Source organism: Triticum urartu, chromosome 1 (genome assembly GCF_003073215.2).
Source record: "Triticum urartu cultivar G1812 chromosome 1, Tu2.1, whole genome shotgun sequence".
Classification (NCBI taxonomy): Eukaryota; Viridiplantae; Streptophyta; class Magnoliopsida; order Poales; family Poaceae; genus Triticum; species Triticum urartu.
In genome coordinates, this window is record NC_053022.1 from 467,312,574 (window position 1) to 467,325,214 (window position 12,641).

General features: G+C 45.3%; 1 protein-coding gene and 1 long non-coding RNA gene across 2 annotated transcripts; both read left to right on the plus strand.

Annotated features, from left to right (window-relative positions):
* The first annotated feature begins 2,943 nt into the window (after positions 1 to 2,943).
* Positions 2,944 to 4,084, plus strand: LOC125535661 (transcription repressor OFP8-like). Its single transcript, XM_048698734.1, has one exon. It carries the CDS (start codon positions 3,090 to 3,092, stop codon positions 3,777 to 3,779), a length of 690 nt encoding a protein of 229 aa, XP_048554691.1. The 5' UTR covers positions 2,944 to 3,089; the 3' UTR covers positions 3,780 to 4,084.
* Positions 4,085 to 7,107: 3,023 nt separating this feature from the next.
* LOC125519837 lies at positions 7,108 to 12,201 on the plus strand. Its single transcript, XR_007288331.1, has 2 exons — positions 7,108 to 7,279; positions 11,556 to 12,201. It is a non-coding gene; the product is annotated as an uncharacterized LOC125519837 (long non-coding RNA).
* The last annotated feature ends 440 nt before the right edge of the window (positions 12,202 to 12,641 follow it).

The following is a 12,641-nucleotide window of genomic DNA, read 5'->3' on the forward strand; positions in this document are numbered from 1 at the left end:
TAGTCAACTAGAGGCTTACTAGGGACATGGTGTTGTCTATGTATCCACACATGTATCTGAGTTTCCTATCAATACAATTCTGGCATGGATAATAAACGATTATCATGAACAAGGAAATATAATAATAACCAATTTATTATTGCCTCTAGGGCATATTTCCAACAAGTAGATCTACCACGAGATCAAGGAGGCTAAACCCTAGAAGCTAGCCTATGGTATGATTGTTGTATATGGAGTTGATCTATCGACTAGCCTGGCCTCGATTTATATAATGCACTAGAGGCCTAGGATAACAAGAGTCCTAGCCGAATACGCCGGTGGGGTGGAGTCCTTGCCTTGATTGCCAAGTCTTGTGGAATCTTCCTTGTATGGGGCAGGTGTCCGAACTGGCCCATGAGTATACGGCCATGGGGGTCCTCGGCCCAATCTAACAGATCGGGAGACGACATGGTGAGTACCCCCTAGTCCAGGACACCGTCAATGATCCTTACTTCAAGCCGAGGAAGGATTCGTGGACAACTGTCCTTCGCTTCCTGCTCATTTGCATAAATGCATGACTGCTATCAGGATGCTTGCACATGGTAAAGTCGCATATGCTGAAGTTGGGATGAGAGAGAGCACATGCCTTGCCGCCACGACAAAATTTGCCTGCACTGTGGTGAAGTTGTTTGGACCGAAGTACCTGAGAGAACCAACTGTCGAGGATACAAAAAGTTATTGGCAATTGGAGCATCAAGAGGTTCCTTCGGTATGCTCGGTTCTGTTAATTGCATGCATTGGCAATAGAAGAACCACCCAAAAGATTTGCACGAGCAGCATATATCAAGGTCACACCCAAAAAGCCACCATCATACTTGAAGCAGTGTCATCATAAGTTGTTTGGATGAAGCCCATGCCAACCCCGCCAAAGCTGGGCGTGCCAATTATTTGGCAAGGGAATCGACCACCCCAGTTTCACCCTTGCACCGGTGCAGAATCTGAACTACACAGCCAAAATATTGGTGTGGATGGAAAGATTGGGCCACCATGCAAACGTGAGCCAAGGCTCTCAGTCAATGCCAAAAGTTTGGAAGGGCAACTCTCGGCCACAATCCAAACAACTTCTAAAGAACATGTGAATTTGCCATGCTTTTTTTGGTATGCTTGGTTTTCACAACGACGTCAATATGTTACAATATTCTCCGTTGTTCAAGAGACTTTGTGATGGGATGCTTGAGCGTGCAGCTTGACGGTCAACGGGCACAAGTATTAAAAAGGATACTTCCTTTGTTAATGATATGTATTCTCAATGGATGACGTTTGTAACACTATATCCGAGCCTAAGGAGCAATCTCTCTTTGCACAATCGCAAGAAGGTGCTTGGAAGGATGTGGAGAAGGCACTTGGAGTGGACCAAGCTCGTTGGCGTTGGAGTATTGTTTATGTGGTTGCGGTGATGTGGGAACCAAAGACATTTGTCTGGCAACTGATGTCATGTTGTGTAATCTTGCACAACATTGATTATGGAGGATGAGTGGGAAGGGGCAGCCTACATGCATGATATTTAAGAAGTCTGGAGTATAGGTCCTCCTCCTCCTGGAACAAGATGCAGAGCATGTTATGAACTTTTTGAAGATATACATCAACAACTTCAAGATCAACATGTGCACGGGCAACTACGCAATGATCTTCTGAAGCATGTGTGAACTCTCACTGCAAATCATTGTATTTCATTTTGAATTATGCACTCCGAGTGAATTTTATGTTTGGATTTTGTTTTTTTTTTCCTCGATCAATAAATATTGTTTGTGTGTGATATTCATTACTAGTAAAACGCATCCGCGTATATTTAGAGGCAAGATTTGTCCATAATGATTGTAGATGCGGAATCATCCCCAATCAGAAGAGGCCCTCATGATGGCTTGGAACATTGGGCCGTACCGCCCAATTGCGATACACACGCAAATCTTTGATGCTTTGCATTGAACCGGAGCGCGGGGTAGGATTTAGCGAAGAACGACCCATCCTTTTGACCGCCTCTGAAACCGCCCACTTGCCACCCGGCCGACTCCATCGATCATGTCTGAATGAGCTAACCTATTTTTGTACTATAATCCAACAATGTCACATTATCAGTAGAGGTACTCGAGTGCGTACCTAGCATCTCCCGTCTCACAAGCAGCCGCAGCACTGTACTGCTGACCAGTCGCCGCATTGCGCAATGATCAGCTCATGGTGCGCGTGTGAATCGTATCCGGCTCTCTCCATCTTTGACTGTACCGAGACAGATACGGAAAGGGGAATTGCTACACCAGAGATCCTTGGTGAAAGTTAGGGGGCAATCTTACTTCGAGAAAGAACCAAAGCTAGCGAGCAACCCGATATTGCTGCTCCTGTATTGGATCATCATGGTTCATAAAAAGTCGGACAATCTCACCCTTTTGATCATGAGTTGCACGTCCTGAACACGGTACACTATGCATGCGCACGCAGTAACGTTGCAGTGCGTAGTAAGAAATTTCTTACTCGCGGAGAAAAACAAATGTCTTCTTGAATGCATTTTTTTTAAGGCTTGAATGCATGATTGAAGGTACTGTAGCCAGTGAATAGCTCAGCTAGCTAGCGTCGTGTCGTCACTTGCGTGCCGAGAGAGTCAACTCAGAGCAGGCTTTTATATTCGTACACGTACTATTCCCGCTCGTCTGCTCGTCACCTCTGCCCGGCCAGAATTTATTTACCGCTGTAATAAGAGGTGGTACCTCGACGCGTCAAATCACCGCAACCATCGATGGATGGGTGCATGCATGCACGCACGCACACGTACCGCCCGAACGATCGATTCGCTTGCTTCACTGCACCGCCATGATTCGAACTTATGCACGCTACCAGGCTAGCTAGCTAGCCTATGATCTTACCCCCATTTACCTCCTCTTTTCATGTCACTAGCTGCTCGCGGTGATCATGGCGTGCACGCTCCCTTTACCCCCTATTTAAGCCGCTCGGTCTCTTGCGAGGAGCTCCGGTGACATATACTACCCCGTGTCCGTGTGTGCGTGCGCGTCCACTTCTCCAAGAACTCACTCGTGTAGTGTAGTCGAGCCACGATCACCATGCCCTCGCCTGGTGGCTTCAGTCGGCGTAGCGGCGACAGTTTCCTGCTGCCCCGGCCGCCGCCGGTGACGGATGTGGGCTGCGGGTGCCGCACGCCGAGGCTTCTCAGCTCCATCTACTCGTCGCTCATGTCCCGGGCGCGCGGAGGGGGAGGCCGTGGCACCAAGCCCAAGTCGCCGCACGCGTCGTCCTCGTCCACCGCCACCGCCTTCACCTCCAGCACCGCGGGCGCCACCACCGCCACCACGGCGTCGTCCCTGGACGACTCGTGGGGCCTCGCGACCTACGCCACCAACACGCTCTACGAGGACGACCCGGAGGCGAGGCGCCAGAAGCAGAGGACCACGACGAGGACGAGGAGGCGCAGGAGGCAGAGGAACCACGGTAGCGGCAGAAGGCCGGAGAGGGGCGTGGCGATGATGGCGCGCGGGGAGGAGGTGGAGGAGGAGGAGGCTGCGGTGGCGGTGGAGGTGGAGTCGGCGACGCCGTACGAGGACTTCCGGGAGTCCATGGTGGCCATGGTGGTGGAGAAGGAGATGTACGCGTGGGAGGACCTCAACGCGCTCCTCCACGGCTTCCTCTCGCTCAACTCGCCGCGCAACCACCCGCTCATCCTCCACGCCTTCGCCGACCTCTGGGCGCCGCGCGGCGGCCTCTTCTGCCCTCCGTCACCGTGCCTAGGCCTCTAGAGTGGAGGCTGCGCGCCGTCATGCGCCACCTAGCTAGCTATACTCCATTAGCGCTGGCATATATAGCCGTAAATCTAGCTTAGGCTCTCGATGGGTCATACTACTGTATTACGTACTATCTTGTACTGTAGTTGTCGTCGTCGTCCTCGTCGTTGTTGTACGTGCTACTCTGCTACTGCTCCGTAGTCCTCTAGAGCTAATGCTCAACGGACTGCGTATTAATCTTTGTGTAATGATGATGCGTGCGTGCGTACGCAAGACAAAATAAAGTATGCCATACGATGGCACGTCCGTGGTTCGTATGAGCTCTGTTCGTTTCTATAGAGCTCTTTTTTTTCACACTTTAGCTACTTTTCAATCGCCTGAAAATAATAGTTATGGTCAGTCGATTTCTTTTCCCACCGATTCATGCACGTAACGAGCGCTACAGTGTGCATGCTACAGCAGTACAGCGCACATGCAGCCGATGCGTGCATGCTTGCTTAATTACCGTGAGTATATTAACCACTAGACAGATGACGGGAGCCTTTTTTTTAATACCAGTACAGACACAAGCGTTTATATACACGCGCATATACTCATCCCTACGAACGCACACACGCACACCTTATCTCTATGAACACTTCCGAAAAACTGAGGGACTTTGTTTTTGGGGACTTTTTTGTGTAAAGACTAAAAAAAGTCCCTCTTAAAGACTTTTTTACCAAATGTAAGGGACTTGGACTAAACTAGGTATTTGGGACAAAATGAAAGAAGATTCTTTTTGGGATTTTTTTGGACTTTTCCAACAATGTCCCTCCATGCATTCATTGGCCCGCCCCCCATGGTGTTGTTTGATTGTTATTTTTCTATATACTAGGGGTAACATGGTCATTTAATAATCTCTAGGAAGGGACTAGAGACTTTTTAGTCTCTGGAAACAAACAGGGAGGGATTTTTTAGGGATTAGGGACTTTTTAGTTGGGACTAGAAAAAGTCCTAGGACTAGAGAACCAAACACCACTTGAGCCGGCATATCATCTTGAAATTTATGTAATCACCGTAGACACCTCGTCATCGACGGAAACGTCTCCTCCCACTGAATGCTCATCGTCGGAAATCCTGAAATAAATCCAGGAATAAATGCGAGCAACAGGATTTGAACCCTGGTGGGCTGGGGATACCACAGTCCCTCTAACAATCCAACCACAGGTTGGTTCGCACAGATAAAGGGAGCCTGGGCGGCCGAGAGTATTAATCAACGTTGTATGTCCGGAGTATTTGTTCAATTTAAAGACAAATGTTTTTTGCGGGGTAAACAAAGTTTTATTGCAAGATTATAGAGTTACAGTCTTGAGACCAAAATCCTCAATACACGATGGTATTGAGCCCAACCACACAGCAGTAGTACGCTCCGTGCGGCTATAATTGGCCAGTCGATCGGCAACTCTATTTTAAAAACGACTAATCTTTAAAGGAAAAAACTCCCTAATACTTAACAAGTCCTTGATCTTTAATACTAAGTGGCCATAAGCTGACCTACAAAGCGCATTCTTTGATAGGCTGGATAAGGCTTCAGAGGAATTTGACTGCACCATCACCGGGAGGTCCGAATGTTGTATTGTAAGTGCCATGCCTTGCATTAAGTCCAACTTCACCACGTGATCCTATCCTGTCCGGCCCGTTCATTTGGGGTAAAACGGACAAAGAAGGCGGCCCAGCGCGCGACGGCCCGGACCCATCTTATCTGTTTTGTGTCCAGGCCGACCCATTTCAAGCACAAACTTGCGCAGGGTCACCAAACGGACACGCGCCTTGTCCGTGTCGGGGCCGCGTGGCAGGCGGCCACCTACCTCCCACCCGTCCACAGCAATGCACACGAGCGGGCGGCCCCACCTGTCATCAGCACGTCGAACGATCGCCGTCCTTCTTTAAATGGGAAGCGTGGACGGGTCGTCGTCCACACTGCCCCACGCCATCCCGCGGCTTCCTCGAAACCCGACAGCCCCAGTCCCAAACCCTAGCCAACACCTCGCCAGCCGGCCGCCCGCAGCCATGGGCCGCAAAGGCAAGCATGACCGCGAGGCTGGTTCCTCGTCGGGACGCCGCTGCGGCTCGCCATCGCCACCACACCGGGCCCCCGCGCCGCCCGCCTTCTCCATCGCGCCCACGTCCGCTGGCGAGCGCGACCGGAATTACGTCCGCACGTCGGTGTGCCGCCGTTATTGGGAGACGAGGACGTCGCTCCCCTGGAGCGACGTCCATCTCCCCAATAACTGGCATCTCTCCGCCGACCGGGTCCCGATCCCGCCGGTCCCGACGAGCGGCCGTGCGCGCGACAAGGAGATCGAGCGCCGCCGCCTCCTCCTCTCCGACGACCTCTTCTACGACCCCAGGTACGCCCCCGACTCCGGGCTCTAGGACACCTGGTTTCGTGATGAGCACGACACCAAGCGCGCGTCGTTCTTCGCCGGCACCTCGACGGGGCCGCGGCGGCCACGACAGTAGCGCGCAGCGCCTGCTCCCCAGGAGCGCGGGCGTAGGCGGGTGCGCGGCGTCACGCCCATGTCGTCGCCTTCGCCGTCGCCTTCGCCGTCTCCATCGCCACCACCACCTCCTCGCATGAGAGAGGAGGAGGAGGCACGTCTCATGGCGCGTGTCATGGAGGACTCCATATACACGCACGATGAGCGGCAATGGGAGGGCCTGGAGGAGATGACGGCCCGCTCCGCTGCCGGCGAGGTAGCCATCCCCGAGGAGGAGGAGCCGGTGGCCGCGTTCCAGCAACTGCTGGGCCAGGGGTGGGGCTGGTCCTGCACTGCTCCGGAGATGGCCGCCGGCGTGGGCGTGAACTGCTGCCCCACTCCGCCACGGTCACCGGAGCGGGAGGCGTCGCCACGGGAGGAGGTGGTGCAGGCACCTCCGGCCGTCCAGCCCGCCCCCGTCTACCACGGCACCGACGGGCGCGGCAGGAGCGCACGTGAAGCGTTTTTTTATTTTGTTTTTATATGTTAATTATGAAACTGGGCCTTTTAAGTGGCCGTGGAAACTGGGCCGTTTTGTGGCCGACCCCTATATATGTTTTATGTTTTTTAAAATGCGTTTATTTACTTTTTTAGTTATTTCATTATAGTTTTTATATTTTTTTATTCACGTCTACCCCAGACACGATTTGGGGTGCGGCTGCGCGGTGGGTGCACGCACGACCCATCTGACAAAGCCGGACACGGGCGAACCCATCGGCGCCCAAAGGAACAAAATCCGGCCAATCCAGACGTCCGTTTGCAATCGTGCGGTGGAGTTGGCCTAGCGCATGCAGTTCCGCCTTCAACGAATCATTGCAGTGGAAGATAAAACGATAAGGTGCGAATAGGATTGCTCCCTCACCGTCCCTTAGAACCATACCAGCAGCCACAGAACCGTCGTCCTTCTGGAAGGAACCATCAAAAGAAAGGGCCACAGGCCCAGCCGCCAGGGCCGGCCATGGATATGCGGGGGATCTGTCAACTCTCGCCGCGGAGGTAACATCTATGGTAGATATCTTGCCTTTTAAAATTTTATCAGTTGAGAACCTTCCGGCTAGTTTGATTGACTTGTAGTAATTGTTCAAGAACTCAACGTTAGCAAGAACTGGCGGACTATCCTTTCCATGTAGCAAGTCATTACGCAAGTGCCAAATCCTCCACACCATCATAATTAGCATGTTTCTAACATCTCCAGAGCACTTGCTCAGTAAGGTCAAAAGCCATTCCTTTCCAGTATCAAGTAGCATATCATCAGCTGGTAGTGGCCACCGTCGACGCATATTCACCCAAAGGATTCTAGCATGCATACACGCTACCAGCGCATGGTATGTGCCTTCCTCCTCCAGACCACAAAGAGGGCATGTCGATCTAGTCGATAAGTGTCTGTACCGTTTGCACTGTTGTGTAGCCAGTGTACCGGTTACAACCCTCCAAACGGTAATCTTCATCTTTTGCGGAACATCAGACTTCTAGATAAGATTCCACAGGGAACGTTCCCCGTCCGGGTTAGTACTGGAGACGCCATTAGCAAAGGCAGCATTGTGTTCCTGGGCAGCAAGCCTGTAAGCACTTTTCACCGTAAACACTCTGCTCTTCTCTGGAAACCAAGAAAGAAAATCATCACGTTGGTGAGGGGAGGTTTTTTATGTGTATGTGTAAATTTGCTTGTTTTTGACGGTCGTCTAAAGAAAATATGTTCATGCTATTTTTCTTTTTCTTTTTATGTGTGTTTATTTCTGTTTCTTTGTCTTGAGTTGGTTTTTTATGTGTATTGTGTAAATTTGCATGCGTATATGTATGTATCATATAATATGTCTGTAAATTATATTGGGGTGTGAAATTTACGCTATTATGTATATTTATTTGTTTTAATTTTATTTTTTATTTTATATCATATTAAGGGTAATACCAATGCCACTAATTCATTCTTCCTTAGATACTTCATCTTTTACGAAACTTACACTATTATATGCTTGTTCTTGCATATTATGAAAAAGTATAATTCTTTACAAATTGTGTGCAATTTTGTCATTATTTGTTTTAGTTTTTCATTTTCTTTCTTCTTTAAGTGTAATACCTAGCGCCACCAATTCATTCTTTCTTAGAAAAAGATTATTTTAGTTTTTATTTCTATTTTAGTGTTGATTTTGTTTTAGTTTTTATTTCTTCTTCTTAAAGGGTAATACCATTGGCACCAATTCATTCTTTCTTACAAAACTTTATGGTTTTGAATTTGTTTTAGTTTTATCTTATTTTCTTTTGTTTTACTTAACTTTCTTTCTTGTTCAAAGGTATTACCATTGCCACTAATTTATTCCTTATTCGAAAACTTCATTATTTTGATTTCATTTTGGTTTTATTTCATTTTCTTTCTTGTTAAGCGTAAAACCAGTGCCACTAATTCATTCATTCTTAGGGCACTTCTTTTTTGCAAAATTTCCACTATTATATGAGTATTGTCGCATATTATAGAAAATCGCAATTTCTGTATAGAATAGGTGCAAATTTTGTCATTATTTGTTTTATTTTTTTCTATAAATATTGTCATTGCTTGTTTTAGTTTTTATTTTTTTTCTAAAAGGGTAATACCATGCCACTAATTCATTCTTCCCTAGAAAACTTCATTTTTTGGTTTTGTTCTATTTTCTTAGTATTAGTATAAGGGGAATAAAAAGGTTAACAAAGCAGAAGAAAGCTGGGCCTTTTGATATAGATCAGGTGGTGGACAGTGGTGGAGACGATTTGAATGAATGTCAAAAAAATAGGCGCCTATCGAATAATAGTCCGCATAACATGATATATACTCACTTAATGTTTATGCAATGTGTGCGATTCTTACCACTGTGTAAAAATTGCACCACTATATGCTTATTTTTTCATATTATGAAACAATGCAATTTCTATGTCAATCATGTGTAATTTTCTGTCATTGTTTGCTACATACGGTTTTGCATTTCCTTTCTTCTTTTGCCCAATGCAGTACCATGCCACTAACCACGGCCAGCCGGAGCTGCTAGCTAGCTAGCTCACGCACGGACGCAACCGGAGCTAGCTAGCTCACGCATGGAAGCGGCCAACCAGAGCTAGCTAGCTCACGCATGGAGGCGGCCGAGCTAACTCATGCGCGCACGCACACTGCACACAACACACCACGTCACACTCTGCATGCAGAGGAAAAAGTGACTGATCCATCATCCATATCACAAAGTCAGTCGACTGATCAGTAGTCTGTCCTTTTTTTTAGACAGAGTTGGTGATTTCAATTTTTAAGGCAATGGTGGGGAACATATGTTTTTTTTGGCGAGCCTATGTCTCGTATTCAGCCGGGAACACCTTGAAGGCTGTGCCAGTTGGGCTGGCCCAGGCGCGTGGGAAACAATAGCCCCGTTTTCCATTTCGTTTTTTATCACGTTTTTTTAAATAAATATATTATAAAAATAAATCTACATAAATAAATTGAGAAATGTTGACCAAACATTTAAAAAATTTTAAATGTGTATAGGAAAAATGTTTATCATGTATACAAAAAATATACATAAATAATTGTGTATGAAACAGTTAGATCACGTATTTAAAAGAAGTTAACCAAACATTTGAAAAAATGTTGAACAAGTGTTTGAAAAATGTTAAGCAAGCATTTGAAATATGTTAAATATGTGTAGAAATATGTTGACCATGTATTAATAAAATGATGAAAATAACTTGACCAAGTATATAAAAATGTGAATCAAGCATTTGAAAAAATATTGAAGACGGTTTTGAAAAATGTTAATCAAACATTACAAAAATGTTAAATGTGTTTAGAAAATTTTTGACCATGTACTCAAAAATTGATGATTTTTTTATCATGTATATAAAATAATCAGGAATTTTTTTTTAAATGTTGAACAAGTGTTTAAAAAATATTAATGAATGATTTCTTAAATGTGTTTAGAAAACATGTTGAAGTGTGCTTAAAAAATGATAAAACAGCATTAAAAATGTTAATAAAGCATTTTAAAAATGTGAAAATGTGCATAAAAATGTTGATCATGTATTAGAAAAATGTTAATCTTGTATCTGAAAAAAGATAATCAGGCATTTGATTTTATTTTAAAAGTGTGTAAAGAAAAACTTTTGACCATGTAGTAAAAATATCATTTTGTATTTTAAAAATGTTAATCAAGCATTTGAAAAATGTATATGTAAAAAACATGCATTAGAAATGTTAAATTTGTATTGGAAAATGTCAAGCATGTATTAGAAAAATGTTGTTGACATATTAAAAAAATGGGGAATGAAAACTAAAAGAAACAAAGAAAACAAAATAAATGAAAACCAAAAAGAAACAAAATAAACCAAAGAAAATAGAAAATGAAAAATAAAACCGAAGAAACAAATGAGTAGGAAAAGTCAAAAATCGATAAAGAAAGAAAGAAGAATAAAAAATGTTGAAAAGCAAGAAAGAAAGAAGGAAAATGAGTAAGAAAATAAAAACCGAGAAAACTATGAAAGAAAAAAAAGAAAAACCAAAATAAAAACAGAAAATAAAAGAACCGAGAAGAAAAAGGAAAACCAAGCAAATAATAAAAGGAAACGAATAAAGGAAAAAATGGAGAAGACCGAATAAAAATGAAGAAAAAAGAAAAAAAATGGGGAAAACCGAGAAAAAAATATCATGGAAACCTGGGCAATCTTACGTCAAGTAGAACGCGCCCTATGTCTTCATCTACGTCCCAAAGCTTCCCTCGTGGCTAGCACTGTTGCAAATCTTCCAGGATGCCAAGGTTGGAATCACCCCGCGCTCCTTTTTCTACGTTGTTTTCTTTAAGCGTGCGGGAGTGGGCCGGCACGTTACTATAGACTCTTGCAACGATTGTGGCTAGATCTTGATGTAGATCTTGATGTATTATGTATGCTTGTGGCTAGGATTGTTTGCCACATCTTTACCCGAGTTTAGATTCAACTTGTCATGTGTGATTCATATTTTACGGTCTATATGGAAAGCCAAAAATGTAGTCTGCTTTCGAGATATAAAACCTTTTATGATTATGCCAGTGTAATATCTCAGCTTGCATACTAGTTGTCTCCCTGGGCCACATTTTATTTCGTATGTAAGGATTGAATCTATGCAATAAGATATGAAGTCACCGAGGATATTTCCTTAAAAAGAGCTTCCTGGGAAGTTGGATTATAAATGATAGCACTTACCGAATTTAAGGATCACCCCATGCAAATTACTTATGATTTTGCTAAACATTAATTAGGTAACTAAAATTTCCTTTTGGTCCAGATGATTTTATGGGCAGGAGACAACCAATCGAGAGAGTAGCACAAGCCCGAGCTTGAACCGGGCATGTGGTTGGCCTTGTCGTGTCCTAGTGAGATCATTGGGATCTCGCTGGAGACTAGGCCGACGTGGCTCACCACGGCGTCACTGGCATAGGAGAGCATGCGGATTCACATACTAGGAGGAGGCTTTTTGGTTTTGACCGTCGCTCAGATTACACAGTTGCCAAGCAGAGCAAGTCATCCTCGCTAGAGGGAAGAAATTGATTAGAGAAGCAGATGGAGGAAGCACGAGGAAGAAGAAGAACAAAGCCTATCGATGAGAGTAAAAAGATGGCCGACAATACAATGGCCCGGGTGGAATTGACTTCTCGCTCAGAAAATTTCAGGCCGGTGTGCCCTAGGCACTCCCGTTTACGGCTCCTTTGATTCAAAGGATTTTTCATAGGAATTTTGAAGGATTATAATCCTTAGGAATTTTTTGTATGTTGGTTATTTGGTTCGTAGGATTGAATCCTATATCTTTACAAAAAAATTTTTGTACTACTTCCCTTATGATTTCTAGCATCGACACAAAATCTCTTTAAAAGAATCCTTTGTTTCTTCTGTAATGCAATCAAATAATCCAAAATCTTGTAGGATTGAGATGAGCACGACATTCCAATCATATGTTTTTCCTATTCTAATATTTTTAGAATTCTGCGAGTCAGAGAGGACCTTAGAGCATCTACAGTCGGACTTCGCAAATCCACCCCTCCCCCTAAACATCCGCGTGTTGGGCGCGACCGCTAACAGCGCCGGGCGACCCCTCATATGGCCTGTCGGGCAGCCACACTCCTCAAATCCATGCACATGGATCATAAGGCACAAATTCACTACAATTCAACTGTTCAACAAATGCAACAAAGTAAAATAAATCATAGTCCAACAATCTGGAGATGCCAAAATAAATTCAAGTCCGAGCCACGGCTGCCCAACATGATGGATCACTCGCCAAACACCATATGCGTCGCCTGCTTTGGCGCGGCCATCTGTGCCGCCTACTCTGCCGCCATCCGTTTCTCGTCTGATGCTGTCATCGCCGCCTCGT

Bases quoted from the DNA above. Each gene is read 5' to 3' on its own strand.
- LOC125535661 (XM_048698734.1), top strand. From the start codon at position 3,090: ATGCCCTCGCCTGGTGGCTTCAGTCGGCGTAGCGGCGACAGTTTCCTG.